This window comes from Calliopsis andreniformis, chromosome 6 (genome assembly GCF_051401765.1).
Source record: "Calliopsis andreniformis isolate RMS-2024a chromosome 6, iyCalAndr_principal, whole genome shotgun sequence".
Classification (NCBI taxonomy): Eukaryota; Metazoa; Arthropoda; class Insecta; order Hymenoptera; family Andrenidae; genus Calliopsis; species Calliopsis andreniformis.
The window spans coordinates 7,001,062-7,027,843 of record NC_135067.1 but is presented as its reverse complement, the minus strand read 5'-3'; the positions used below and the strand labels follow the sequence as shown (position 1 = coordinate 7,027,843).

Here is a 26,782-nt window from a genome sequence, read left to right as displayed (position 1 = left end):
TTACCCAAACGTGCCTCGCATACTAATTTCATGTTCTCAATATTGTATCTATCTCCTGTTCAGAAGTGCTACTTTCGAAGCTCCAGGACTGCAATAGTGTCCTTACAGAGGACGAAAAGAAAAAAGGGTTCGTAACTTTTAGAATAGATAGCACTTGTCGAATGGAGTAGAAAGGTCCTAATGAACATCAATGGAAAATTAATATTTACATAGATACACATACTTATTTGCAAATTAATATTTGCAGTGAATGACTTGCTGACTTCAACAGCTATTGTCCCGCATGGAAGCAATGGATTACTTTATTATATCTCCTTTTCTGGTTGCAAAAAGTTTCAAAAAGCTAATTCTGTGTTATGGTACACATGGAGAATGAAAAAACAAATATGCACTTCATTCTTTTCATACGGCACAGCAGCTCTTGAAACGAGCAAACCCTCACTTGAATGGAAACAAAAAATTGTTTGTTACTTTGAAAATATTGATTTTTCGATCCACGTTTATTAGGACCTTTCCGCTCTATTTGGCGAGTACTGTGTACCCTGGTAAGAGTTTATAACCTTCATAAACTCTCTTTTTTTCCACTCTGTTTGAGGCTAGGACTTTGATTTCACTAGGAATTTAAAAACGTAAAAACTCGCTTTTAAGATCAGTCTATACCTAGCAACTTTAAAATTTGAGAGTGTACAGTGCTGTCTCGATACAAGCTCGCGACTTTCAGTCAGAAGCTTAGAGAATGTAAGAAACCCATGTTTAAAATCAGCCCACGCAGCGACATCTCGAATCCATCATCCCAAAGGAGAGTCCCAGATAAAGTGAAAGACTATTCTCAAGACAGCAAAAGCGCACCATCGAGCTTCTGTCGAGACAACACTGTATCAAGCGATGCTCAGTCGATGGACGTCTGTACTAGGATTAAAGGGGACTAAAAACGGCGCTGTAAGCCTCTGCATATCGTTCAAAGTGATTGAATCGTTTCGAGCCCGTGTGAACACCGTATAGGTGCACACGCTCACACGCGTGCCATTATGCAGCCACATGTGCACGAATTGCAGCGGTACACATGTATCCTCCTCTACGTGCGAGCAAGCCTCGATCGTGTTGCTATGGGGACGTTCCTCTTCATTCTTTCTCTTTGCCTCGATTCTTCTCTTCTTTGCCCTTCCTTGGGCCCGCCGCGGTTCCTTCGAGAAAATCCATCTTCCAGCCGACGTTCCTGTAACCATGGCGATGGTGTCCACCGTAGAAAGCGCCAGGACGATTTATCGCAAAGCTCCTCGAGTCTCTTTTATTTTCGTAGACCCTTGTGCGGCCAGAAATGATTATCCAACGCAAAGTTACTGGGCTAGTTCTCGGGTTAGACAAACGTAATACCGTGTAACTAGGGAACTGGTCTGGATCGGGTCTAGGTGTTAACTAGATTAGCCGTAGGATCGATTAAAATTGAAATTTCGAAAGGTGACTAGACCCTCTACAATCTGTTACGAGAGTGGAGGTCCCCGCTGAGCTTCATTCTTAACGAAGAGCGTACGAAAGTATATGCAACGATTCCCCCATCGACAGCCGACCAAGGGACTCGTTGAGAACGCGGTGCGCATGCAAATAAAACGAGAAATTTCATGGCAGTTCATCTTCCGGCGTCCCCAACCGTGACATCCGGTGAATATGAAACGCGCTGCGACGCATTCTTTCATAAATTTTCATCAGCTTTAATCTAGCCGCCGAAGGTGCGCGTTCGCCTTAATCGCCCCTGAAGGAACGAGTTACGATATTTGGATCCCACGTGACTCTTCCCGCGGAGAACGCAGCGAGGAAGTGGAAACGATTGAAGTGCGCAAACAGGCGCCTGCAAAGTGCTCGAGCATCCTCTTCTCGAACTCCTGAAAGACCAAAGGCGATTTTTACGCTACAGTCGCTACTCTTGTCTCGAATTTCAAGCTCGTGTAAATTAATTAATCGCTTTAGTAGGAGAACCCTTCCTTGGAAGTTTGAAAGAAATCTGAGGCAATTTGCTAAGAGGTATCTGTAAGATGCTAACACTATAATTCTGAAGTCCCAAGTTTATCGTCATTCAGCCTGCTAGTTTGTCCTTTGTTCGACACTGGTTTATTTTTTAGCACGCGATCCTTTATCTCTGTTGATGCATTTCGAGTTGCCATGATTCATGGAATGTAACGCTAGCCGGTGAACAATGAACCTTCAGGGGAATGCGAGCGTCCCGACGCACGTTTCGCTTATCGAGCGTCAAATGACTAATTTTCGGAATTATTCTTTTTCCTGGTGATTATAATCTCTTGCGAGAAAATTCGTTTATATGTCGTTATACAGCGTTTCCTCGAAATAGACTCTTTGCTCCATTGGTAAATTTATACTGTTGGACACGTTTTCGAAGTCAATGATGTTCATTGTATACCACTTTAGTGTTATAAAAAATTCTGAGTTATAGGATTCATAAATAAAAATCTTTCACTTTATAGCAAATATAACAACAAGGCTATATCGAAGAAATACTGTACTTGCTGTACCTACGTTTGTACCCTTGCTATATGCTTGTTCCTGTATTCATTATATCTTGGAATTATTTAAAGGAATCGAGTTTTGTCTTCACATATTCTCACTCACGTCTTCGACGGCACAAAGACAAGCTACCAGCAGAGAGCGTAGTCAGGGGTCTGAGGACCCATTCTTGACCGAGGCGAGTCTTCACGCCTATCTAGGATATGCCAGTTTCGAGGGGACAGAAAGGAATTTTGATCATTTGCTGGCTCTCTATTCTAGACATTAATACTGTGGTCTGTGAAAGCGTCCAAATTGTCAAGAAGTTAAGCCGCGAGAGTCTTTGAAGCAGGCCAGTGATAGTCTTAGAAGGTAGACACTCGGAATGCTTCAATGTTTCAAGCAAATTACAGTAAATTCTTGTTACACGTTCATCGCTCGACATTAGTCAAGGACGTATATCATATACAGGATAGGTAATTCTCATTTCTCTTGAACGTAAGCTAATTGTGTCGAGCAGAGTTACATTCTAAGGGAAATTCTCGTTTCGTCAAATGGTGGAGATATCGATGAACATCTAACGAATTAAATCTGGCAAAGATATAACGAGAGTTTGTACTCTAAAATCTGTGGATACTTTCATCGTGTCCTCTTAGACCCTTGCTATCAGATCTAGATTTAATCTACTGTAGTGACCAGCAATGCTAGCCACTATCAGTTGAAACCTCCTCCAAAATCTCGGTATCAGTTACCAGCTTTCGAGATCTCGGGATCGCCAATTCCTGTATACAGGAAAATAGTTTCCTCGAGAGCTGCTACCAGAGCACGTGAGTTAAAACGTGTCCCTCAGAAGGCCGTCATTAGTGAGCCTTGACCCTATATTAAACAAATTTTACTATTTATGTTGAAATATTTATGTTGGGTATAACTGACGCTCGAATCTTGAAGACAAAGATGGCTTCATCCTCTTCTTTTAGTCATCCTCATCTTCTCTTTTTTCTTCTTTTAGACGACTAAGAAACTAGTTGCACATTAAAGGTAACCTGTTCTTTATATTTATATAGTATCACCCTTTTGGTTCTTATACTTTAAATCTAGTAAATGATTCTCCGAAGATCAGGCGATACGTTTCCCTGAAAATAAGCGTCAGCTTTCGGGCAAAACAGCCGCAGTTCCTCCCAGAATAGCCTGCATTGTTTCTACACCGTCAACACCGGAGAACAATGGTCATTTATCAGAACATGTGTCACAGCGTGCGCCCACCGGACATTGCTACCGCGCTGTCAGCATCAACTAACCACCAATCTGTGTTGCATGCTACTGAAAATCTGTGATCAGTTCTATATTATCGTTTAATAGAACCATCAATAGAACTATCATTAACAATCCAATAGAAGCTCGAAACATCTCTAGGAACGATTATTCAGCGCCACTAACGCCATCTAGGTTTCCAAATTTCCTAGAGAATGTGTCCTGTGTATGCATTATCGTACGAGTCCTACATTATCGATCTTATTTTTTTCATTTGTAGATAACAGTGGTATATCTTCATTACTTTCCGCATCAAATGCAAAAAAACGAAATACACTAAAAATAGTAGAATATGATGGTGTAAAGCTGCGCTGTTATAACATCAAACTCAACCAAATTTGACATTGATAGATGGTTACAGACCATCAGTTACATGCGTCTTCATTCGTCTGTCAGACGAGCCTCTTAATTTTCCAAAAACCGATTTGCAATAACATTTCAAAAATATCCCAAGCACGTTTGTCCCTGGGATATGCAGTTCATTCACACGGCCGTGGCTCGCTAAATATAATATGGCGGTGACCCCGGGTCCTCCACAGTCGACTCCCCTTCCCCATCCCTCGATCCCCCCCCTCCTTTCGATGCTTCCCTAATTCAACGCCCCTGTGATTACGTCTCTGCCCCCGCGTCCTCCCCTGGCCATTTCCCTTCCTTCCACACTTCTCTCTTGTATATTCCCTTCTCTTCCTTTCTCTTCACTTCGCTCTCGAACTTCCTTTCTTTTCTCTCTTTCTCTACTTCTCTCCCTTTCCCTCCTCGCGGCTTTCTATTCTCCTTGCTGGAGGAAAAAAACTGAACGAGAAGAGGGCTCCCGGATCCTCTTATCTCTCTCGCTATACTTTTACGGTTGTTTCAATCGTGGCCCCGACCGACCATAGATGGACAAAATCGTTTTGTCGCCATCGAGACTTGGAGACTCCAGAAAGTCCCTGTATTATGTTGCTTTTTCGCGTGGTCATCGTGATCGTCGAATTATTTTCGTTCTTTGCGGTAGGAAGAGGTTCCGGGCTCCTTTCGCTGTCTTTGAGACGCTAACACTTGTTAGTTGTTATACGAAGGTGGATCGAGTGATAACCAATTGAAGCAAAAATTTTAACTTCAATTTAGAGATAGATTATTGTTTTGCCATTAGGTATTCATGATTTGAGCAATTTCCACGCAGATGTTGCTTTTGCATATTTGACTTCATGACGACTTGGCTAGAAGTAAAATAATTAGCGAGTCTAAGTCGCGTGGAGCATAATCGGTCAGTTGGAAACGATGCCTTACATCCCTTAGGGCCGCGCAAGTAGAGCCATGCAGAGGCCATTCAACTGTCTATGAGCGGCCAGCCAGGGGATTTCTACAACGCCTGTAGTCTACCTACTCTCTTATATTCTTCTTGCTCTTCTTCTCTCCGCGTCTCTTTTTCGTCTTCTTCGTCTTGTTTCTTGTAGGATCCCCCAGTCTTCTTTTTCTATGCCCTTCTGATCTCCGCAGCGGCGTGGCCAGCCGGGGACCCAGCGTGAGAAACTCGCACTGGCCACGTTTGAAATTATGCGAAATTTCGCATCGATAATCGAGAGCACTTAACTCGTCAGTCTTAAGAGAAACAGTCCAGGCTAAACTAACGCTTCCAAAGTCTTCAGTTTCTTGAGTCACCTTCGGTTAGCGTTAAGTACGAAACTAGCAATCTATTGCCAAGTTTCTCCAGTCTATAGTAATTCGAAATTTTCTTCTCCGTTGTCCAATGTTGTTCGATCGTGAGTATAATCGGGATGTAGGTAATTGACTGTTCAAAGCCACTGAAGCATCCCACTTCCACTATTTTGTTTTAAAATATATTTCTCCAAACTTCATGAAAATTAGCAGCGTTCCGTATTTTCCTGGAAATTTAATTTAATGATAACGTTTAAGCTAAGCTGATGGAGACGTTGATCTTCAAAATAATGTCTGTAGTCTTTAAAAATTCACGAATGTCTCAAGTAGCCTTTTGTCTGTTTTCAGATGCAGCTGAAGCAGCTTTCAAAGCACAATACGGACCGAGGGTGGAAGCAAGGGCATCGTGGACCGATCCAGAAACCCGTGTCGTTACCAGCTATACTTGATGATACTAACCCGTAGATCCGAACTTGTGGGCTTTTTTATATGTATACCGCAAGCTCCTATCTACCGGTACATGTAGTCAGGCCAGCATTTAAGCTTTTCAACGGAACTACCTACTCCTCCTCCTTCACACCCCTCTGCCCTCCTGAATGCCCGCGGCACTTCCGGTTGTCAACGGGTAGACTTCTTGACGAGTAATTTTCTCGATCGAGCGGACCGAGCAAGAAAAAGAACGTGACAGAGCGAAACGAGTGGAAAAGGGAGTGAGCAGGGAGCAAGTCTCGAGGAAAGAGTTAAAGTTCGCCGCAATTAGGAGGTGAATCGGTCTCCCACTTCCGGTCCAGCGGTCGATTAATCACGAGACCTGCTCTCTCCGCGACGGTAAAGTGTAAATATTAGAACACAGCAGAAGTTGAGTCACGGACAATTTGTTTAACAATATTCATAGGTAAAGTTAATACGATTGTAACTCGTTTGAGGTGTAAATTAACAATTTAGTTGGGTTCACAAGTGAGATTTAAATATTCAAATATCGTTCACGACTCGATCCCCATATTAGGATAAGAAAAATAAGAGTAAGTTCCTCAGTGTATAAAAATAAATACTTGTTGTAATAGGATATAGTAGGAATATTAGCAAATGTTGCTTGTCTGAGAAAGCACGGATGAAGAGGAGGCTGAAGAAGAGGAGACGCTCTTAGCGACGACGCCTGGGTGAGGTAGTAGGTTGTATAGTAGGGAATGGAAATTCGCGTGATACGAAGTCCACTGTACAACTTGCTAACTTTCCCGGTCGTCGACGCTGCAACGTTTCATCCTTGACAGATTTTTAGCCTGAAGAAGACGTGAAGGAAGCCGTTTCGTCGACAAAAGTTCGCGAACTTTATCCATGCGTGTGCAGTGAGGAAGTAGCTGAGAGTAAGAATTAAGGTGATCTGCCACCATAAATCTTCTCTGGTTCTACACTTCCAACTATCAATAGACACTACACACTATCATAGGAATTATTCTAAGTTGAACGACACTGTTTCACAAAACAGTAGCTAGGAAAAAAATATTGCTGTAAAATCATACCCTTTGCGGTCTGATTTATTATTTAATCATTATTTCCAACATGTAACTTTTTATTTATGTTTATTTTTAATGCTGCGTCTTTTAAGATTTCGAAAAAATGTTGCTAGGGAAAAGTTATTTTGCAGAGTATTTAAGGTAACTGTAGGATTTAAGTCTTTAGTGTATGATTTGATATTATGTGCAGATAGGAGAAGAAGATAATGATAGGGATAGGAGTGTAGATATATTAGATCGCAAGGGGTACACGGTGGTGGATCCTCTTAAGAGAGACAGGGAAAGACGGTGAAAGGGAGAGAGAGAAAGGGAAAGTATGTATGTGTACTCGGACGAATGAAAGGGAGAAAATGAAATGAGAAAAAGGGCAATGGCGGGCGGGCTGATTGTAAAGCCTGCCGCGTCGCCGGTCCCCTGAGACCCTAACTTGTGACGTCGCGACCGATATCTCACAGGCTAGATTCTCTGGTATTGGCGATGAGTGCTGCCTTTTGCCGATCAAAAGTCAGTCCTAGCATCAGAGATAGAAAAACGGCCGGAAACGTCGACGCGCTCTTAAGCCTGGAGGTCAAAGAGACTCCAACATTTGAAGGTCTATTCTACTGCACCTTGGAAAATTATACAATCTCGTGTGAATATATAATTCTTAAATTATTATAACAGGACAAGATAGTTTGTAAAAATACACGTTGGAACCTACAATTTATTATAACTGTATCTATATTATATATTCACTTCAAAATGTATGTAAGACTTTAATTGTTTGATATTCCTTCACTAACTTATTTTGTTAAGAAAAAATTACGTTGTAATAAAAAGAATAAATAATCGTTGTCAGATAAAATACTTCTTTTTTTTTTAAACAGCTCAATAATGAATAAAATAGATACTGACTTTTGTATTAATCTTTGTATTTCGATGTCCATTCGATTGTCTCGACAATAATCCATACTCTGTTTTCCTCTCATCTATCCAATATCGTATAATCTGCATTAAATATGTACAATAATCGATATAAAATATTCCGGGAGTAAGGTAAAAATCGTTGTAATGATAGAAAAATAGAATTCTATCAGAAATATCTTCTACCTTCTTCCACCAACCGACTCAATTCCGCAGCCGAATAGCCCAAAACTTGTTTCAGATCACATACGAATTTGTACACAAATCGTTTCCCGTGGACCTTGGAGATCATATCTCCGTCGTAGTAATAACGTAATGCTCGGCTCAGCTTTTCGTAATTCATTGACGGCTTGTTCTTACGTGCTCCCCAGAGTTGCGCCACTGCCTCCGGCTGATTCAGCTTGAATTCCCCTTCGGTTCCCACCCATTGAATAGCACCTCTGTGTTCTCGATCAGTCAACAGCTCCAATAAAAATTGCCACAGTTGTATCTGACCACTATTAACCGAACGACTGGAGTTTGCTATCGTAATTGGCGTAGAATCGATATTTTCGAGGGGCACACTAACTACTCTTGCCTGCTGATTTACTATCGGTCTGGGTTTTGTAGCTTTTTGACTTCGAACTTTGATAGATTTGTCCACATTGTTCTCAGTTGGTGATGCTGGGGGATCTTTCTGTACAACCGCTGTTAAAACATGAATGTAGTGAAATATTTTATATCAAATAGCAAACTAAAATAATTTCAGGTATCAAGTGAGAACATACCAACAAATTTACACTTTCTGAGTAATTCTAAATGAGTCCAAAATACTTCCCCTGGATCAAGGGGCACTTTAGCTTGGAATTCTTCTAGAGTGAGATTGCATAGTTGTTGACCTGTGATATTCCAGTCAGCTAATCTTACAGATGCTAAGTTGAATTGCCTAACTGCCCACTGAAGCCAGTGCTTCACGTGAGTCTGTGTCCATTCCTTGGGATCAGCTGGTATTTTTAATCGTTCCTGTAAGATAAATGCATACATAATGTTATATTCAAAATATGGTCTTACTTTTTAGAAATTATACCTGTTCCTTTTTATACTGTGGATCAACCATCCATCTTATAACATTTCGTTTGCTATCCTCGTTAACAGGTGTAGATGCTAAAATACAAAAGCATATTTATTTATTAAGAAATTATTCACATACTTAACAATAGAATTGGTAAATAGAAATATGCATTACTGTTTTCTGCTAGTTCAATGTAATCTTCTGCAGGTTTCAGAACATCCACTATATTAATACGCCTTTGAGTCGCTTTTATCTGAACATTTACTTGAACTAATCCTTCTCCTTGTACACACTGATCTACTAAATTTTTGTGACTCTCTAGCTGAAAATACAAATATACAAATAAAGTAACATGTATTACTGATATTATAACTAACAAATTAGTCATAATCTCTTGACATAAATTCAAAAATACTACATTGTATACATTGCTTTACCATTTGTGCATCCTGCAACCAAAATGAATAATCAGTTAATTCAACTCCAAGTCTTTGCTCCAACAAATTTCGTAAAGTTGACAAAGGTTCCCTTATATCCATATGTTGCATTAGAACGCCTTCGTTGCAGTCTTCTCCATTCGTAGCAGCTTCTAATGCGAAACTTGGCTCTACTTCTAAATCTGAGCTTTCCTGTTGCAATTGAGCCATTATATCATCTTCCTGTGACAATATCGCTTCGGGTTCCATTTTGATGCGTTTTATCAAGGCATAATCGGAATCGTCATCAGTATCAAAACTAGGAAACATAAAGATGTTATTTGACGAACCTCAAAATACTTCAGAATTTTTCAAAAACAAAATTATTTAATACAAATTTAAAAAGCTTTATTGCACCACATTCATAGTTATGATTGAAGTTTATCAACGATATTAAGCGTATTGTAATAAAAATATACAATAGGTCTCAATCGTTTTAAGAAATATTGCGTGTAAACTGACCTCTTGTCGGGACTTTTCCGTCTGCTTCCCAGATCCATGGGAATTGAATATAATTATCAACCTTTCCTAAGGTACAATTAAAGTGCTAATTTTAATCTTTATAGCAGTGTGTACAAAGGTTGACTTATAAAACTTGCGGACATTTTGTAACAGGTGTATGACCAGAAGCTGTGGTTGGATAGATGCAACTACTATGATAAAAGCTTTCCTGTACTATACAATTTAACGATTTATTTATAAAGCGTATTAAATCGACTATCATCAGTCTACAGAAAAAAGTTAAATCTAAAATTTTAAATATATTATGTTTAATCATTAAATGATAGGGTATACTCTGAAAATGTAGCGATAATGTTTCTGCAGTTACCGCTAGAGGGCTACAAATATTAGACTTTTAAAAACAGATTATGAATCAAATGCTTCGGGGCTTTTCTTCTTTATTTTTTTTTTTAGGAATTTGTTACTTTACATTGGTTTAGAACTAGAGTAGCTGTCTATATGCAATTTGTTGCAAGCTCACTCTTACAATTATATAAACATAGGTTTAGATTCGTTGATATACGTGTTTTACGTTTTACTTCGGAAGGAAAGTTAAAATTAGGCTATGGTTACAACATATTATGCAATGCAAAATCAATAATATTCATAGATAGTTAACAATGCTTAAAAAATAAAATATGTATTAGTAACGTTATTAAAATAAAATCGAAAAACAACGGATTCTTCTATCAAACATTAAGTTACAAAAGTGTGCATTTGAAATATATAAATACTATCAGAGAATTTGATTGTTTTTTTATACAAACCAGATTTTTTTCGCATATATTAGCAGAGTGTTTTAGCACTCTACCGACAAGAACTCAGTTCTAAGTTTATAACTTAATTTTTACTTAGTTATAGTAATTTACAATTTGAATATACTATTATTTAAATGTGTTTGAAACATAAAAGACATATTTATTATAATATATGTACATATAAGTGGAATATACGTAAATCATTATCCATATGTAAACTATTAAACAATTATCTTTTAATTACACTTGAAAATTATGCAATTTAATGTACAATTGTATTTTTTGTTTGATTTGTATTTTTCAAATCAAGATTAACAATGATTGAGTTTTTACAGTATTTGTACAATTAAATGTTACTTCTTTTGCATTACGCCTGCGCGTAAAAAATTCCATAAAAATATAATTTGACAGTATTTTTATAATCCTTTCAAACACTTCAATTATTATATTTTTACAAATGACAACATGATCATAAAATTAAATTAATATAAATATATATCAAGATACAGTGTTAATGGGCTAGAACTATTGAGAACATATTTTCGAGACCATTTCAAGCTATTAAATTATAGGACATATTTTACTACGGATTTACATGCTCAACTTTTAAAATACAATATAGTCAGCTATATTAGAAATTTTTTCTCTTCAAATGAATACTTTTTTCTGCGTCTTTTTCAATTTAAATTTGTGTAAATGTTTTAGAATCTTATTAGTAAGTTTTTCTTAAACTTACATACTTTACTGCTTTCAAAAATAGGGACAAATATGCATAGAATTAAACTATAATTTTTTTCAACACAGTTTTCAAAGACATACTCTTTGCTTCATCTGCTATACTTAAAATAGATTGTCCAGAGAAATTCAGTATGTTTGCGACGGCACCGTGATGCAATAGATTTTGTGCAATTGATACATGATTTTGCTCAAGAGCATGGAAAAATGGCGTTCTTCCTGAACGATTATCTCTCAAATTTATTTCTGCTTCAGCTTGTATCAAAGCATCAATACCTTTTGAATTACCATGTAATGCACAGTAATGTAATGGCGCCAAACCTAGAAATAATATGTATGTTTTAAAAGAAGTATATGACAAATTGGGAGAACTCTTTTCCGTATTTATAAAGAGATATATTTACCTTCGGAATCCACTTGATTAAGTAGCTTCTTATTTGTAACATATTTTAAAAGATCTGGCAATAAAGGAGAAGATAATTTACTAGCTAACATTATTGCAGATTCGTGAAGTAGTTCTGCAGAAATTGGGTTTGCTCCTGCTTCTAATAGTACATGTACTATATCTCTAGATGAGTTAAACTTAATTGCTAACTCCAAAGATGTCTGAAAAAATACTTTGTTCATAATATAATTCCTTCTTTATTACAATTTAATAAAAAAATATGAAATATACCATTCCATCTTCTGTTGTTACGTCAATATTTATTTTCATGGCTTTCATTACCATTAATAGTCTTTGCACTTCACATAAATTATCGTTTATCACTGCTATGTGTATGTTAAGCAATCCATCTTCATTACACTGCTGCAATCTTTCATGATCTTTTTGTAATTGTGTAGCAACTTTTTTATAGAGTGAATGTGGCGTTGACAATATCTGATTTACTTTACCAGCATTTGTGTTTTCACTACAAAGTTCCCTAAAGCAGTCATCTAGATTAAGACTATCGTCGAAATATACTGGATGCAATCTTGGATACAGATCTTCATTGTCAATATTATTATTCCATGAATTATTAAACTGTACAGGTAAATTTGCATTTTTTTCATTATGAAAATTCGGGCGTTCTATTTGCTTTATTCTTTCCAGAGTTTCTTCCTCCTTGTTTACTAATACAAAATTATCTGATTCAAAAAGTCCAAACACATCAGTCTGACTTTGAGAATCATGAACAGTTTTTAATTTTTCAGGTGGGGTAATGGGAACTTGTTTCGCCAAACCGATTCCACAATCAGCAAGAGCTTGTAAAGCTTTAGTTCTAAGCTCTTCATCTTTTACACTGATTAATGCTTTTTTAATTGTATTCAAACATTGAGACAGGTTTTCCTGTTTAGATGTATCATTTACTGTTTCTTTAACATTATTTGTGCTAGTAACAGCAACTTGAATATTTGATGTTACGTTCTGATTTTCATTATTACATACTTGTCCATGCAAATAAGCCGTTTTATTATTTGTATTATTAGAAATATTTTGTTTTGTATATGTTGCACTATGTACATCTTCATTAATTATTGGAGTTACAGTACAGTCTTTTCTTTGAGCATTATTAAAATCTGTTTGGACTATTGTAGTTTTATCACTAATTAAAGTTGCTATACTATTTTCTAGATGTGTTTTATGTTGATCTTTATTTTCTATAGTTGAATGAGATTTCTGTATCACAGAAGGCATCAGTTTTGTCTGATTATTTGTATTACATTCCTTAATTGTATCAGATTTGATACTATGTGGAATTTTATTATTTATAATATCCTGTTTCTCTGTGTTATTCTTCTGTGCAGAGATTTGAAAGACAGAAGAAGAAACTGATGTATTTGTATTTACATTTGTATAAAATTTATTGAGTTCATTAATATTAATTTTACTTTTTGATAGCATTAGTTTCTCACATTTCACTACAGGAAATTTAGATTTTACTAGCTCTAAATGACCTTTCACTGTTGGAGAATCTTTCACATTGAGGATACTAGTTTTATTAATAATTTCTGTTATATTGTCTTTTGGTAGAGGTATATCTACATAACAGCTTAAGTTAGTCTTATTTGTTATAGACTCTCCATTTCTTTTTAAACCTTTTTGATATGAGGAGATCGGTAATGTTACATGTTTTAAAACAGAACCAGTTGGAGATTGAATATTATGCACAAGTTTAATATTATTTTCAATAGTTTCTAATGCTTTTTCATTATGCCCATTACCATTTTGATTTAGCCTATTTATAGGTTTATTTGCAATCACTGTTTGGAGTAATAATTTCTTGTTTTTATCGTCTACTGTGGCTTTTTCTTTGCCAGCAATAACAAGTGTTTCTGGAATCTTAGATCCCTCAGTACTTTTATATAAGGCTGGTACAGATACACACTTATCTGCATGATTCTGAGGTATAATCGAAAACTTGATTGGCTTATTTAATGTATTACCTCCATTTGATTTAGTAAGTGTAATATTTTTGCCATTCTGCATACAATTTTGAGGCAAGATTTTCACTTTAATTTCTCCAAGATCTTTACCATCATGTGATCTTATTCTCAATTTTTTTACACAGTTTGTATTTGACATTTCCTTACTCATTGGATTGTTAATATTTTTAGTTCCTAGTACAGAGACTGTATTAGCTCCATTTTTTCCCTTTGCTATGTAGTTGATCCTCCCTGACGATACCATACTCGGAAACTGCTGGGGCAATTTAAATTCCCGCCTGCACTCAATCACTGGAAAGTCGATGCTGTTCATTAATCGGATCTTTTTATTCGGCGGTGAAGACTCCATTTAGATTTGATTATTTAACAGAGTTTCAGAACACGAACTGTTGAATATAATTTCGTGTCTCGAAACGCAAGGGAAAAGCAATATTTACGATATTAATAAAACATGTTGTATATAACCTGCAATCAGGTCAATGCTATCACTATTAGTTCTTCATTGTCGTGTACACTTTAAGCATTATTTGCATCGTTGCGCGTTTGATGTGACTGCGAACGCTCAAGGTATTTGATAGCCACTGTTCCTTCATAGATGCATATGAATACAAATATTCACTGATGCAAAACAGGAATCACCACGTTTTATTTTGTAGTACGGGACATCCCTCCGTGAGAGATTCACTGCCACCTACTCCGTACTACAAAACTTCATTTTGAGCACAATGCCCCGGAGAGTGTGATCTTGAGGCTCGTTTCCTGTAAGCACTGTCACCAATTCCTTAGCGCTGAAAATTCCACGGAAGTTTTCAAGGACCGAATAGATATTCGTAACAGAAGCTAAGTTATCTACGAAATGAAAACAAATATTTCACAATAAATTGAATAAAACGGACGAAAATAGATTTAAATGAAGACTATGATATTTTATAATCATTAATATCGTTACTTCCAATCGAATGTAAATTTCTATCTTTGTGAATAGATATTGATATTTCTCGAAGTTTTTGCGCGTTATTTCCGTACGATTTGCGAATAATTTATGACATTCCACTGACGTGCATTCAATTAAATGGGAAATATCGGTTGGCGACACTGATGGGGAACTTCACTCTTTTTGTCAACGTTGCGTTACGTCTGTAATTGAAGAACGCTTGAATTGACTATTTGTTAATATTGCATAACTGTATTTTGGAATTATTTGGATTGGGAATACATTTGTTTCGTTATTTATTTTATACTTTCTCTACGGAATTAATACGCAATTTGAAATTACATACTATTTCGAACATATTAATTTGAATACGAATTTTTCGAACTTTTAATTTCGAAGCATAGATTACAGTGATTTCGAAACATGTATGCAATACCTCGTTTATTTCAAATTATTTTGGCATTGCAGATTATATGAGTAGTATAAATAATTTATTTCTATTTTGTAATATACATATAGTTTTATAAAATATGTATAGGTTAAAGATAAAAAGTAATGAAAATTACATGCAATTGTAAACCTAACCTATGTTGCATTAAGATTATTCTTAAAATATTTGATTTAATGGAAGCGTAATCAAACTTTAACATATGTAATGCTTGTTTAATACAGATGTAACATGTTTACATATAAATATTTAATGAATTACGATTATTTCTGTCGATAAAGAAGGAATCTAATTTAAGAATCAGTTCCTTTAAAATTTATATAATCAATTTTAATAGAACTATACTTCTAAAAATACATAAATTTCTATTGCAAAATGGGTTTACATGTCGAAATATATGAGATAACAAAGGTGCAAAAAAATCAGTGAGGAGGAGGTTATTCTAAATTCTAAATAATTATTGGGGCACGGATTCCCAATATTACAGCCCTGAATCTAACAGCGCCCTCAGTAAGCAGACTTTCGTAATATTTAAAGTAGCGTCACAGTGTTGCATCAACTAGCACTAAACTTATTCCATCGCAGAAAATAACGTCATAGATAAAAGGTAAACCATTTATATACTACAGAGCAATATAGCTAGATAGTCTAGATATTTCTACAGTATTTATTTTGTCTGTAACTTGTATGACGTATTGAAATTTCATACTTGAAAATTTCAAAGTCATAAACTCTAAAACAGGCAAGTTTTAAAGTGATATATTTTATGAGTTATTTGGAGATTTCTCATAAAATTGGAAATTTGAAGCGTCCTTGTGCTTTTGTGGACTTTGTTTTCATATTTCGACTCGAGAAATGCATATTGAAAGTACGCATACATCTCAGCCCTTAGTTGTATTTACAAGTGCTCTATTTCTTATTAGAACCATAAAATATCATGATCACTAGTCTGCCCCATCCCGCCACCTACCTGTCTATTTCATTAGTCTTAAAATGAGATGAACGACATCATTAGTTTGGTGGCAGTCGCTGAGTTTGGACGCTTTTGAAACTCGGTGAATATTAACGTACGTATTATTTCCTTATCGACGTATAACTAGCTTCAATTATTATCAGTGTCCTCGCCTACCTTCTAATACTACTTCTATCTAATATTAATCAAGTTTTGATCAGAAATTCCTTCAATAATTTATATAGAAAAAGTTTGATCGGTTTTCTCGTCTTTTCTCTGTTCTCCGTCTTGATTTACTTCATAGTTTTTACATTCAATTATCATTGCCTACGATGTATTCGGGCTTCGATTGTTACTTATTTACAATGAAGATGTATTTTTCTTAATAAAATTGTTTCTTTCTGTTACAGATTTTTGGTTCGAACCAAAGCGACATGAAATGGCGCCAAAGAGAAGCTGACGCCATGACAGTTGAAGTTGATTCAAACGAATTTTCACACGGGAATTGGAAAAAAACTGAATTTTTGGTAAGAAGAGTGTTAACATTTATGTATATCTACTTTTATTGTATTTTATTGGATTTCTATTGCTTGTACACACTAAGACGGGCTTTCATAATCGTTTATTGTCGAGATAAAGGGAAAAGTATTTGAAGTATATTATTGTTTCGAATAACTGACTTTTTACTTCATTTAAGTAGAAAATATGGCGTCTATGAAAGTTCAACGAAAAGTTGCGATTATTGATATATTATCATTTTGGTCGTGGTTATACATTTTCTGTTATCGTTTCCAGAAAGTTTATTAGTATTTTAATAAGTTCAAAATTTGAAACTTTAAAAACTGGAAACTCTGACAACTGATTTTTTAATATTTTGTTTCTTTTATATCAGGCCCAGCAGACACCCCCTGGGTAATTCGTCGATCTGTCTTCATCCCGTCGGTATTGACAGGTAACGCATGTTCAAAGTTCCTCTGGTCATTCAACTATGTCGTAGGACACAAAGGTCCAAAACGACACGAGAGACCAGTTGTATTTTATTGCTGATTTGCTGAGCATAGTGACCACGGGTATAGTTTTATACTCGTGAGTAATAATATTGTTGTGTATTTTTTAGTTCAGGCTCGGGTCTTCGGTATACCGCGTTTTTCAATAAAATAGATATTTTGTTTGATTAAAAATATACTGATATTAATCTGATTGTGAGTGTCTATTGTTGAATATTGGAATATTATTATTTTAAATGATTGAAATATTATTTTATATATATTGAATAGATATACGGAATAATATATGAAAGTATAATATTATATGAAATACCATTACGATGAAATGAAAATTAAGCGCGATATAATAATAATAATATTGAATCTATACATATTTTTGTTGTCAATAAAGAAATTTATGAATTATTTAATGTGTTAAAAAAATTTGCAATATTTACTAATCGTTTGAGAGGGAAATATTTTAGATTCTATGTACAAGAAGGCATTCGCGACGAGTAGGTGTCGTTGTTGAATAACGAACATGAACAATAATTTTTCTTTTCCTCTTTCGAAGAGTTTTTGCAAAAATGAAAAAACTATCAATGGCTCGCCATTAGTAGGATCCTTGTCCTCGGATGACGAATTATTTTTGTTACTACTTTGTCACTATGCTCATATTTAGTTTTGTAACATTAATTTCCATGTTTAATTGCCTTAAGCTGGCCCAACGAGGGATCCAGTAGTGTTGGGCAAATCGCGATTGGAATTAGTGTTGCGCGATTAATACGATTTGTATTTGTATCGATAATAGTAATTTTTGATACATTCACTTTGCATTAGTCACTTTGCTACAGTACCTACTTAAACTTTTGCCTAGAAGTAGAATAAATATTGTCAACTTATTTCTATTTAATTTCTTTGATCTACTGTTGCGATGCTGAACACGTTCCCTTGCATAAGTTTTGCTATTTTCATTAGTGTTTCATTTGAATTAGTTTCTTTTCTAAAATTAGAGTTGCGAAAAAGGTAGATCGCGTTTTTATATAGAGTTGCAGAAAACAGCCCAATTTGAATGCTGGAACCAGAAAGCACTCAGTTTTCAGGAAGGGTGCAACATACTTTCCGTGAAATAGTGTTGCGAGAAAAGTAATACATGAGACTTCATTCTTCGTATTCATTGAATGGGCATGTTTGTATGGTTAAATTCCACTGAATTTAGTGAAGTTTGAAATTTGTTCACTAATTCATTCGTTCTTTAAAATATTACAATTTATGTAATTCCCACCGCTAGTAGCATTGCAATCTTGTTCTAAACTAAATCGATAACGTCGGGTGCGACAAAGAAATGATAAAAGCTTTCTTGAACCCTCTGAGAACGTCACAAAAAATTCTACCAGGTGATGAGTCTATTTTTCACCTCGTCTATGGTAGCGTTACGAAAAAGTTGTCTGGCTATGGGGAGGGAGAAATGGCAGGGGTACTCGGATTCCATCCCTGGCTGTGGCTGCGAATGCCAGTGGTCAACGTGTATCACGGAGTGTATGTAGTGTTGTGAACAGTGTTATCAGCGGTATACACGTATGGATTAAGAGGAGACAAGACGCGCACAGTTTCGGTAGAAAGCTAAAACGCGTAATCATGAACGATCGGCGAAACAGCCGAGAGGTGTTCACCGTGTTGTTCCTCTGTTTGCTCTGGTATGCTATATCGAGTGGCAGCAATGTGGTCGGCAAAATGCTGCTGTCAGAGTTTCCCTATCCGATGACAGTGACCATGGTCCAGTTAACCTCCATCACTATTTACTCAGGCCCGTTCTTCAATCTATGCGGCATACGAAAGTCTTCGTCAGATATTCCATGGGGATATTATATGAAGCTAATTGTACCGCTGGCTTTAGGGAAATTCCTGGCCAATGTGTTCAGCCACGTCAGCATCTGGAAGGTCCCAGTTTCATATGCTCATACTGGTATGAAATAATGCTATTTTGACAGTCACGTGTACGCCTTAAAAATAAAACGCTCCGACCTTCTGAGACGCGGTCGCTGTATGAAGTCACATTCACTGCGATAATAGTAACAGATAACGCGACTACTGATTACCGCTTACGTTTTCCGGGTTTCATTGGTGGGGAACGTTGAAATTTGTGTAATCTTTGTCAAGTGAATTCGTATCTTCTATGTATTTTATTTGAACAAGGCTTACCTGATATTGGACTTTGATAATCATTCAGTAATTAAAGAGATTGGAATCATGACTCTTCTGTGACACTTTTCAAGATAATAGCACAGAAATGTGATGTATTTACTTGAAAGACACTTGAATTAATTAAGATAACTTTACTTAAAATGCATTATCAGTTGGAGATTATAAAAATAATTGTTAAAAGTATATTCTGGTTGAAAATATTGTTTGTTATTATCACACATCAAATGTTTGTTTGATCAAATGTAAATAATTGAAAGCATGTAGAAAAATCACATTTGATTCTGGAAATTTTAAGTTTGAATTAATGAATTCTATTGATGAGATTGATCACACATTTGTGTCAATGATAAATTATTTTTCTAATTTGTATGTACAAGCATATTTTGTTTCTTCAATTTTATGGTTCCTATGTATTAATTAAAGCTTGGCTCTGTCCCAGTGAAGGCTACAATGCCCTTCTTCACGGTGTTCCTCTCCAGAATAATCCTGAAAGAGAAGCAAACGTGGAAGGTGTACTTTAGCCTGGTTCCGATTGTTGTTGGTGTAGCTGTTGCTACATTGACTGAACTCAGTTTCAATATGATCGGTCTATTGAGTGCCTTAGCATCTACCATGGCATTCTCCTTACAAAATATTTATTCCAAGAAGGTAATTGATGCTACTTTAATTAAGGAATTACATGCAAGTTATATGTTCAAAGTGTTAAAGAAGTAACATCCTTTTGAAATTTGGTAAAGAAACTTGTTTTCATAGACTTTTACTTTGTGCAGGTACTGCATGACACAGGAGTACATCATTTAAGGCTTCTACTCATCTTGGGCCGACTAGCACTGATTCTTTTTTCTCCGATATGGTTAATACACGATTTGACACAACTAATACATGACCCAATCACCGGTGGGTCAACAGAATCAACTTACTACATATTTGGTTTGTTGTTTCTGGATGGTATATTGAATTGGCTCCAAAATATTATTGCATTCTCTGTATTGTCCATTGTTACACCTTTAACTTATGCAGTAGCCAGTGCAAGTAAACGTATATTTGTTATCGCAGTGACACTACTAGTGCTTGGTAATCCAGTTACGTGGTTAAATATATTTGGAATGACATTGGCCATTTTTGGAGTATTATGTTATAATAAGGCTAAATATGATCAACGATTAGAGAAGGAGAGCCAGTCGGCTCTTCCTAAATATTATGACAAAAATCGTAATGGTGCTAGTACGAGTTCCTTTATGGCAAATGGATGGGCTGAAAAACAGCAATCGTTTGCAGTCTAGTCTGAATTTTAGACCAGTTTTCATATTGACAAGCTCACAAGAGTTTTTTCTGCCACAGCATGACGTTTCAGCCATGCGACTATCAGTTATTTAATATTTAAAAGTATAGAAAAGGAGAGGAATCAGCGCATCATCTAGAACATTATCATATGTTGCAAAGAATGTACAGATGGAAACTCATACGATGGAAAAAGTATTTATATATATTTTTTATTACTATTAGTTCTGCACAAATTCGTGGTTTCCGATTAGTATTTTCCTGTTATTTTTAACCTAAGAGACTTGTACATTAATGTTTTTGCTTATTACACTATAAACCTGCTGGCAAGGTGGGACACACTGTCTAATGCGAAATTTATTAGCGTTTATGGCTAGTTGCTGGGTCAATTAGCATCTAAAGTTGATCAATTGCTGATCCGATCACATTCCTGTTATTTAAATCCGGTCTCTTTCGTGTCTTTAACCGATTGTATCATAGTACATTCGATATCGAACGGTATTCTCATAGTATTGATTAGGTCTTAAATTATAACTTCCTCAGCTGTTAGCCTGCTACAATAAAAAAGAAGAATCTACTTTGAGCGTTGCGTGTTCAAGATATCGTGAAACGATTCGCTCAGGTGTCACGAATCGAGTTCGTGAGCTCTCAGATTACCACTTTAACCTTCTATGAAAGATTTCTATGACAATACTCATAGAACCCACAACAATTACATAATGAAAACATTATTTGTCCCTTTCTACGAACTGTGTTAATGTGCGTTTCACTGATAGCTTGTCTAGGATAATCATAACATTTCATAGAGGGTTAAACATGCGTAACGTCAATGTTCTGCAAGCGTATGCTCAGGTGTGGTATGTATGGACTGTATGCAGGAGAAGATGTTCTAGCTAAAAGCAATCTATACATTTATTTTTATAAATAAAATACAGGTGTGTGTACAAAAATATACCAGATGCATTCACCAGCTGCCTCAGTACCATTTTCCGATGCTGCCATTTATTATCCTTGTTCTACAGACTTTTTATGATGTTAGTGGGTGACACCGGTCTGGCTATGGTCAGATCTAAACGTGAACCAGCCGCAGCGATTAATGGAACGGCCAGGCAACAGTCACAGTCTTCTGTACTAGCTTCGTTCACTCGTAAAATCCTATCGTAAGGTCGTAGTACACCGTCGCAAGGGCCACCTGGTCTTAAGCGATTTATGTAGACCCCTCGTTCATATAGACCATCTGACACCGAAAATCCGAAGTCCTCGTACACTGGATCCTTGTGTAGGGAAACATGAACAATTTGTTGAGGTCTGTCTGGGTTATTGCGTTCTTGTGGCCTGGATATTTAAGAAAAACTAATTATTAGACCAATTTCATATTGGCAAGCTCATAAAATTATATGTTCATTTTTTTTACCCAGGGTACGGTGGCATAGGTAGATCTAGTTGACCACTATCTACAGAAGCAGTATCCCAGAGCCTCAGAATTTCTGGCCCCGCTCCACTGTTCTCTCCTAACTCACCCCATGAATCTACTGCACTATCCACACTAGGAAGACTTTCCCTTGCGGGTCGAAGAATAGTAGTAGGATATTGTTGAGTCGTATCACTTCCTATACTGGAGTCCCTGTAACAATCACTATAAAATTCTATGGTCCTTCATTGTTTTACATTCCCTATGTCGTATGACCTTTCAATATCATAGTTCATTTGTTATAATACTATGACTTAACAAAGTATTTTGATTACTATGTTAATAATCAAAGTGTACTAATGTTAAAGAATACTGAAGAGTCCATGTGCAATTTACTTTATCTGTAGTTATAGATTTTCAAATTAAAAATTAACTTTGTAGGCACGTTTGAGTCTACTCTTCGTTGCACTATAAAACTACTAGAGTGTAATCTGCTCTTTATCATTGTTTGGAAAACAATAACACGTGTAAACAAATTTGATTTAAATGTAGATACAGTATTTTGAAAGGGGGCAAAATTTTTGTTATCATAGAAGACACTAATTATAAGAGATGTACTAAGAATTCTGTAAAAAAATTGCAAGAAAATTTAATTGGAAAAATAGGAAAAGTTTGATCTTAAGTACGCCTATAAATATGTTTCTAAGGTTTCACCTATTTTCCGAGGCAGGATCCGGTTTCCTGACAGTCAAGGCAACAACCGAACTCCCAGGTCGGTGTAGCAGTTGTGCTGCTTGCCTGAGGTCACCTGGGTCTAGTTTTTGTCCGTCTATCGCCAGTAGTCTATCCCCAGGCGCCAGACTGCCTGTCCTATAAGCTAGAGATCCCTTACGGACTTCTGCAATGATCAAATCCTCGTTCACCGTTAGACCCACGTCTGGCTGACCACCTACAGGTCTCGCTACTCGCACAGTAAACACTCCTGAACTGGGTACCACCGGTCCTCCAACTTTGTACTCCGTTACTAACTCAATCTATTACAAAATATAGATAACAGTTAGTTCTTAAAGAAAGCAAAAGATAATGCAAACTGATGCTTACTACTTGCGAAGTTTCCAGTATATTGTTAACCTCTGCAGGCTGCAGATCTCTAAGGATCCTACGATTGATCGCAAGTACTTTATCACCGGGAAGAAGGACTCCACTACGTTCAGCAGGTCCTCCAGCTTCCAATAGGCTCACTACATAGTTTAGGCGATCCTCTGCAGGTTTCAGAGCTAGACCAAACCCTTTGTGATCAGGTCTAAGGACGAGGGTCAAGCTCTCTTTGGTCTGCAGAGTCTGACTAGAAGTTTGTTGCGCCTGTGGCTGTGCTCTCCTCTTCACCGTCCTCTGAGAGGCACTTGGTGGTCTGGGCAGAATCTGCAGTCTAGCAATACGAGAATTGTCGAAGTTGTTCCTCAGCAGTTTCGCAGCTGTTATAGCGTCTTGAACTGGTGTTTCATCGACAGCCAGAAGCTTGTCTCCTGGCTGCAAAGCTCCACAACGATCCGCGGTACTTGCTGGCCGAAGGCTCTCGATGTAGACCCCATTTGGTGTCTCTCTAACTGTTAAACCTAGCTCTCCTGTAATTAAAGATTAAATAACCGATGTTAAATTTTCTTCAAGCTTTGACTGTCCGTTAACAACTAGCGATGTTTACGGGTGCTGAGCAGATTTTATTGGTACACTATTCTAGGAAGCACTAACGAGCTTCAAAGTTCAGTAATTGCGAGTCAAAAATAGAAGCTTTAACCCTTACACTCGGTTCTTAGAAGTGCACCGATACCAGTCAACTCTACTTTTGAAGTCTATGTGAACTGTGTCTACGTATCTACGAACTACTGAGGTATAAACCATAAGAATTTAAGTAGAATTTTAATTGATAATCAGATGCTGTTTGAAGAGTTATTATCTACGAACAGAGCTCAACCTAAATAGATACGAGAATTTAATGGAAGCATTAAGCAAATGATTTACCAGAGAGGCCTCGTTCAAGCTGTACAAGAAGCGGACCAGAAGTAGCAGCCCTTGCTTCCTCCATATTAGCAACGTCGTACTCGATCGTCAAGGAAGCAACTGGCGCATCCGAGCTTCTTCTAAGCGCTCTTTGAGCCTCCGCTAGGGTCAAACCCCTGAGTTCAGTGTCATCCACAGCCAGTAGTCTATCTCCAGGCCTGACTCTCCCCTCTTTCGCTGCTGGTCCATCAGATTTGACTCCAGTGACGACCAGTGCCCTGGAGACTCCACCTCTAAGAGTAACACCCAGACTGCCTCCTTCACGCTCAACCCTGACCTGTGCTACCTTTGAAGACACGCTGGAAGGAGCCGAAACAGGACTGTCCTGGTCATCCAGCAACAAAAAACTATGCGGATGATAGGACTGCGGAGAAATTTCGTCAGCCCTGGTGGAATCAGAACTGGCTGAAGTAGCCACGCTTCCAGGCCTTGCACGGCTCTTATGCGAACGCATAGTAGTCAGTCTCAGCGAGCTGAACATCCTCGACGCCCTGCTTCCTGAGTATTCTAATGATAATCGTCAACACGTTGGGTAGAACTAAGAATTGACATCATTGAGGGACCACCAATAGATTTGCGTCTTACTGAGTATTTCTTCTCCTACATCTTCTCGATGAACCTTCTCCTAGGACTAGAAGACGTCTTGCTACGCGTCCATGTAGCCTATCTAACAGGGAAACAGTATCTCGCTTCCAAAAGCCGCCTGACCGAGACACTCTTGGAGCACGACTGACCGAAGCTCATCAGTATTTATTTTAAGAAGCCGGATTTTTGCGTGAAATTCGCCGAATCCGTTCACGATTTATTTCAAGAGACGATTCTTGGCTGGAACGCGCCTAATCCAAAACATCGGTCCACTTTTATTTCGCACCACTGAGGATACCATTCATCTTTCAGATCCGGAACAATCGGGAGCACCGGCTCGAACGAGAACTTGCTTCTGGAAGAACGATAGACACACTTGCACTGAAGAAAGGAATTGATCACTGACGATTCGTGGCACAATCGGCGGTGTCTTTTTGCTCACGTCGTAAACAGCGCGTCAGTATCTTTGTTCGGAGATTCGTGGCGAGTAGTAGCTCTTGCCGGGCGAAACTCTTTGGAACTGAGCAACGGAGAAGCGTAACGAGTGGCGGTGCCACTCAAAAATAACTCGCCGATGTAGGGCCGCATTTGTGTGCACACGCGGTTATCTATTTATACCGGCGACACCCTCGCAACCACCACGGTGTCGAGTGGATTGCGGCCCTGCAGGCGCCCCGCAGTCGCTGCACCGTCAAATAAGTCTGCACTTCTCGTTAAAACCTTGGACGATTCTGTGGGTACGCGCTCGCGCCCGCTTCGACGCTGTAAACGTTCAGACCAACGTCTGAAGCGGTGCCTCGCTTAATTTAACGAGTCGGCCAGCATCGGAGGATCCCCCTTTTATTTTTAGTTCGCGATATCGCCGACGTCGAACGCCGACGATACCCGCGAGACCTGAGGCCTAACCCCTTGAAACTGAAGTTGGAGGATGGATACTTTATTGTGCGAATGGAAACAAAATTTAGAACTGAAACTAGCTTTGACATAGCTCCGACGGGTAATTTATGGCTAAAAGTCTCCTTTAGGATAGAAGATTTTAATGATATAGCTTGTTACAAAGCGAGAACTCTCGTTTCCCGTTGGAAATTGCGTCGTTTTTGATTCTCGTTGGCAACATGTTAATATATATATAGTTTGGTCTAGAGACATTTATTTAGAACGAAATTTTCTCACTGTTACTGTTTTTTTATTTATAGTAAATGCTGTCTTCAACTATACTACTATTAGGAATAAGATTTGTCCGAGTGTTCTATCTTAGAACTTCAAGATGTTTAAAACAATACTTTTTTTTTGAGGGGAGATTGATGTGATATGATGAAGCATCACAGCATGAAATTGATGAATGAAATAGCGTTTATTGTAGATATTTTAAGTTTTTATAGTAACTTACCTTTCCTCTCTATTGAAGTTATAGTTATACAGTAATAAGAGAATTTAAAAATTTTAATTCACTTAGAAGATGCAAGAATTTAATTGCATCTTTTTTTTGGACGCATTATACATGAAGCATGATGACGCCTAGCATTATGCAATCTTTCATACGTATCTGTATATCCTGATAATTCTACATAGGATTAGCTTGTTTCATATTGTATAAAATAATGTTTTTATTGCAAATACTTTTTACCAATTAAATAGTCTAACAAACATGATGTACTAAAGTTAGTTTTATATTTTACAATGTTTTGGAAAATCCAGATCATGATAATCTTTATTTCTTTTTGAAAATTTTGCTTTTTTTAATAAATACGTAGATACATTTACATTTTCATGACTAAATGTATTTGAACAAGATTTTTCACCCGTATCAAGAAAATTTCCTTGAAGAAATGAGTGTCTATGATAAATCAGCCTCGTAATTAGATAATAATGAGTGGAAAGTGCGCTTGTAATAGCTAGCCAACGGTTAGGGAGCAAGAAAACGCGGATTCAGGGTCCATTGACCGACCCTCTCATTTCGTCAGTTTTTGCGATCTCTTCCTACGCTGCCTCTCTTCACTCTAAATCTTTCCTCGTTTCAATTTCAAACCGTTTAGCCTCTTGATTCGTTTTCTCCTTCCTTTGCTCGATCCGATCTCCGCTTCGCAGAACTCTATCTGTAACGAGCACCTT

At 37.2% G+C, this 26,782-nt stretch overlaps 4 protein-coding genes across 10 annotated transcripts; 1 reads left to right on the top strand and 3 right to left on the bottom strand.

Moving 5' to 3' along the window:
• Window positions 1-7,181: 7,181 nt before the first annotated feature.
• Window positions 7,182-10,810, bottom strand: Ets97d (DNA-binding protein Ets97D). Of its 3 annotated transcripts, XR_013002197.1 has the most exons (8): window positions 9,852-10,810; window positions 9,351-9,648; window positions 9,088-9,235; window positions 8,929-9,005; window positions 8,630-8,864; window positions 8,049-8,549; window positions 7,854-7,946; window positions 7,182-7,567 (listed from the first exon to the last, which is right to left on the bottom strand). XR_013002197.1 is itself a non-coding variant. In XM_076380883.1 (7 exons), exons 1-7 carry the CDS (start codon window positions 9,887-9,889, stop codon window positions 7,924-7,926), a joined length of 1,320 nt encoding a protein of 439 aa, XP_076236998.1. In that variant the 5' UTR covers window positions 9,890-10,810; the 3' UTR covers window positions 7,849-7,923. The 3 variants fall into 3 exon arrangements, 2 of the variants coding, with proteins under 2 accessions (XP_076236998.1, XP_076236999.1); XM_076380883.1 differs by lacking the exon at window positions 7,182-7,567 and having other exon boundaries at window positions 7,849-7,946; XM_076380884.1 differs by lacking the exon at window positions 7,182-7,567 and having other exon boundaries at window positions 7,849-8,549; window positions 9,852-10,808.
• Window positions 10,811-10,902: 92 nt separating this feature from the next.
• Window positions 10,903-14,840, bottom strand: LOC143180868 (uncharacterized). Its single transcript, XM_076380879.1, has 3 exons — window positions 12,060-14,840; window positions 11,788-11,989; window positions 10,903-11,704 (listed from the first exon to the last, which is right to left on the bottom strand). Exons 1-3 carry the CDS (start codon window positions 14,157-14,159, stop codon window positions 11,427-11,429), a joined length of 2,580 nt encoding a protein of 859 aa, XP_076236994.1. The 5' UTR covers window positions 14,160-14,840; the 3' UTR covers window positions 10,903-11,426.
• LOC143180873 (solute carrier family 35 member E1 homolog) lies at window positions 14,556-21,591 on the top strand. 5 transcript variants are annotated; one of them, XM_076380888.1, is made up of 6 exons: window positions 14,556-14,571; window positions 16,555-16,671; window positions 17,037-17,096; window positions 18,528-19,096; window positions 19,775-19,983; window positions 20,106-21,591. In XM_076380888.1, exons 4-6 carry the CDS (start codon window positions 18,769-18,771, stop codon window positions 20,616-20,618), a joined length of 1,050 nt encoding a protein of 349 aa, XP_076237003.1. In that variant the 5' UTR covers window positions 14,556-14,571; window positions 16,555-16,671; window positions 17,037-17,096; window positions 18,528-18,768; the 3' UTR covers window positions 20,619-21,591. The 5 variants fall into 5 exon arrangements, with proteins under 5 accessions (XP_076237003.1, XP_076237002.1, XP_076237004.1 ...); XM_076380887.1 differs by lacking the exon at window positions 14,556-14,571 and adding an exon at window positions 15,742-15,799; XM_076380889.1 differs by lacking the exon at window positions 14,556-14,571 and adding an exon at window positions 16,191-16,259 and having other exon boundaries at window positions 18,562-19,096.
• Window positions 21,513-25,505, bottom strand: Grip (Glutamate receptor interacting protein). Its single transcript, XM_076380880.1, has 5 exons — window positions 24,047-25,505; window positions 23,129-23,652; window positions 22,742-23,061; window positions 22,031-22,252; window positions 21,513-21,951 (listed from the first exon to the last, which is right to left on the bottom strand). The coding sequence occupies exons 1-5, from the start codon at window positions 24,564-24,566 to the stop codon at window positions 21,633-21,635; spliced, it is 1,905 nt and encodes a 634-aa protein (XP_076236995.1). The 5' UTR covers window positions 24,567-25,505; the 3' UTR covers window positions 21,513-21,632.
• Between the last annotated feature and the right edge of the window lie 1,277 nt (window positions 25,506-26,782).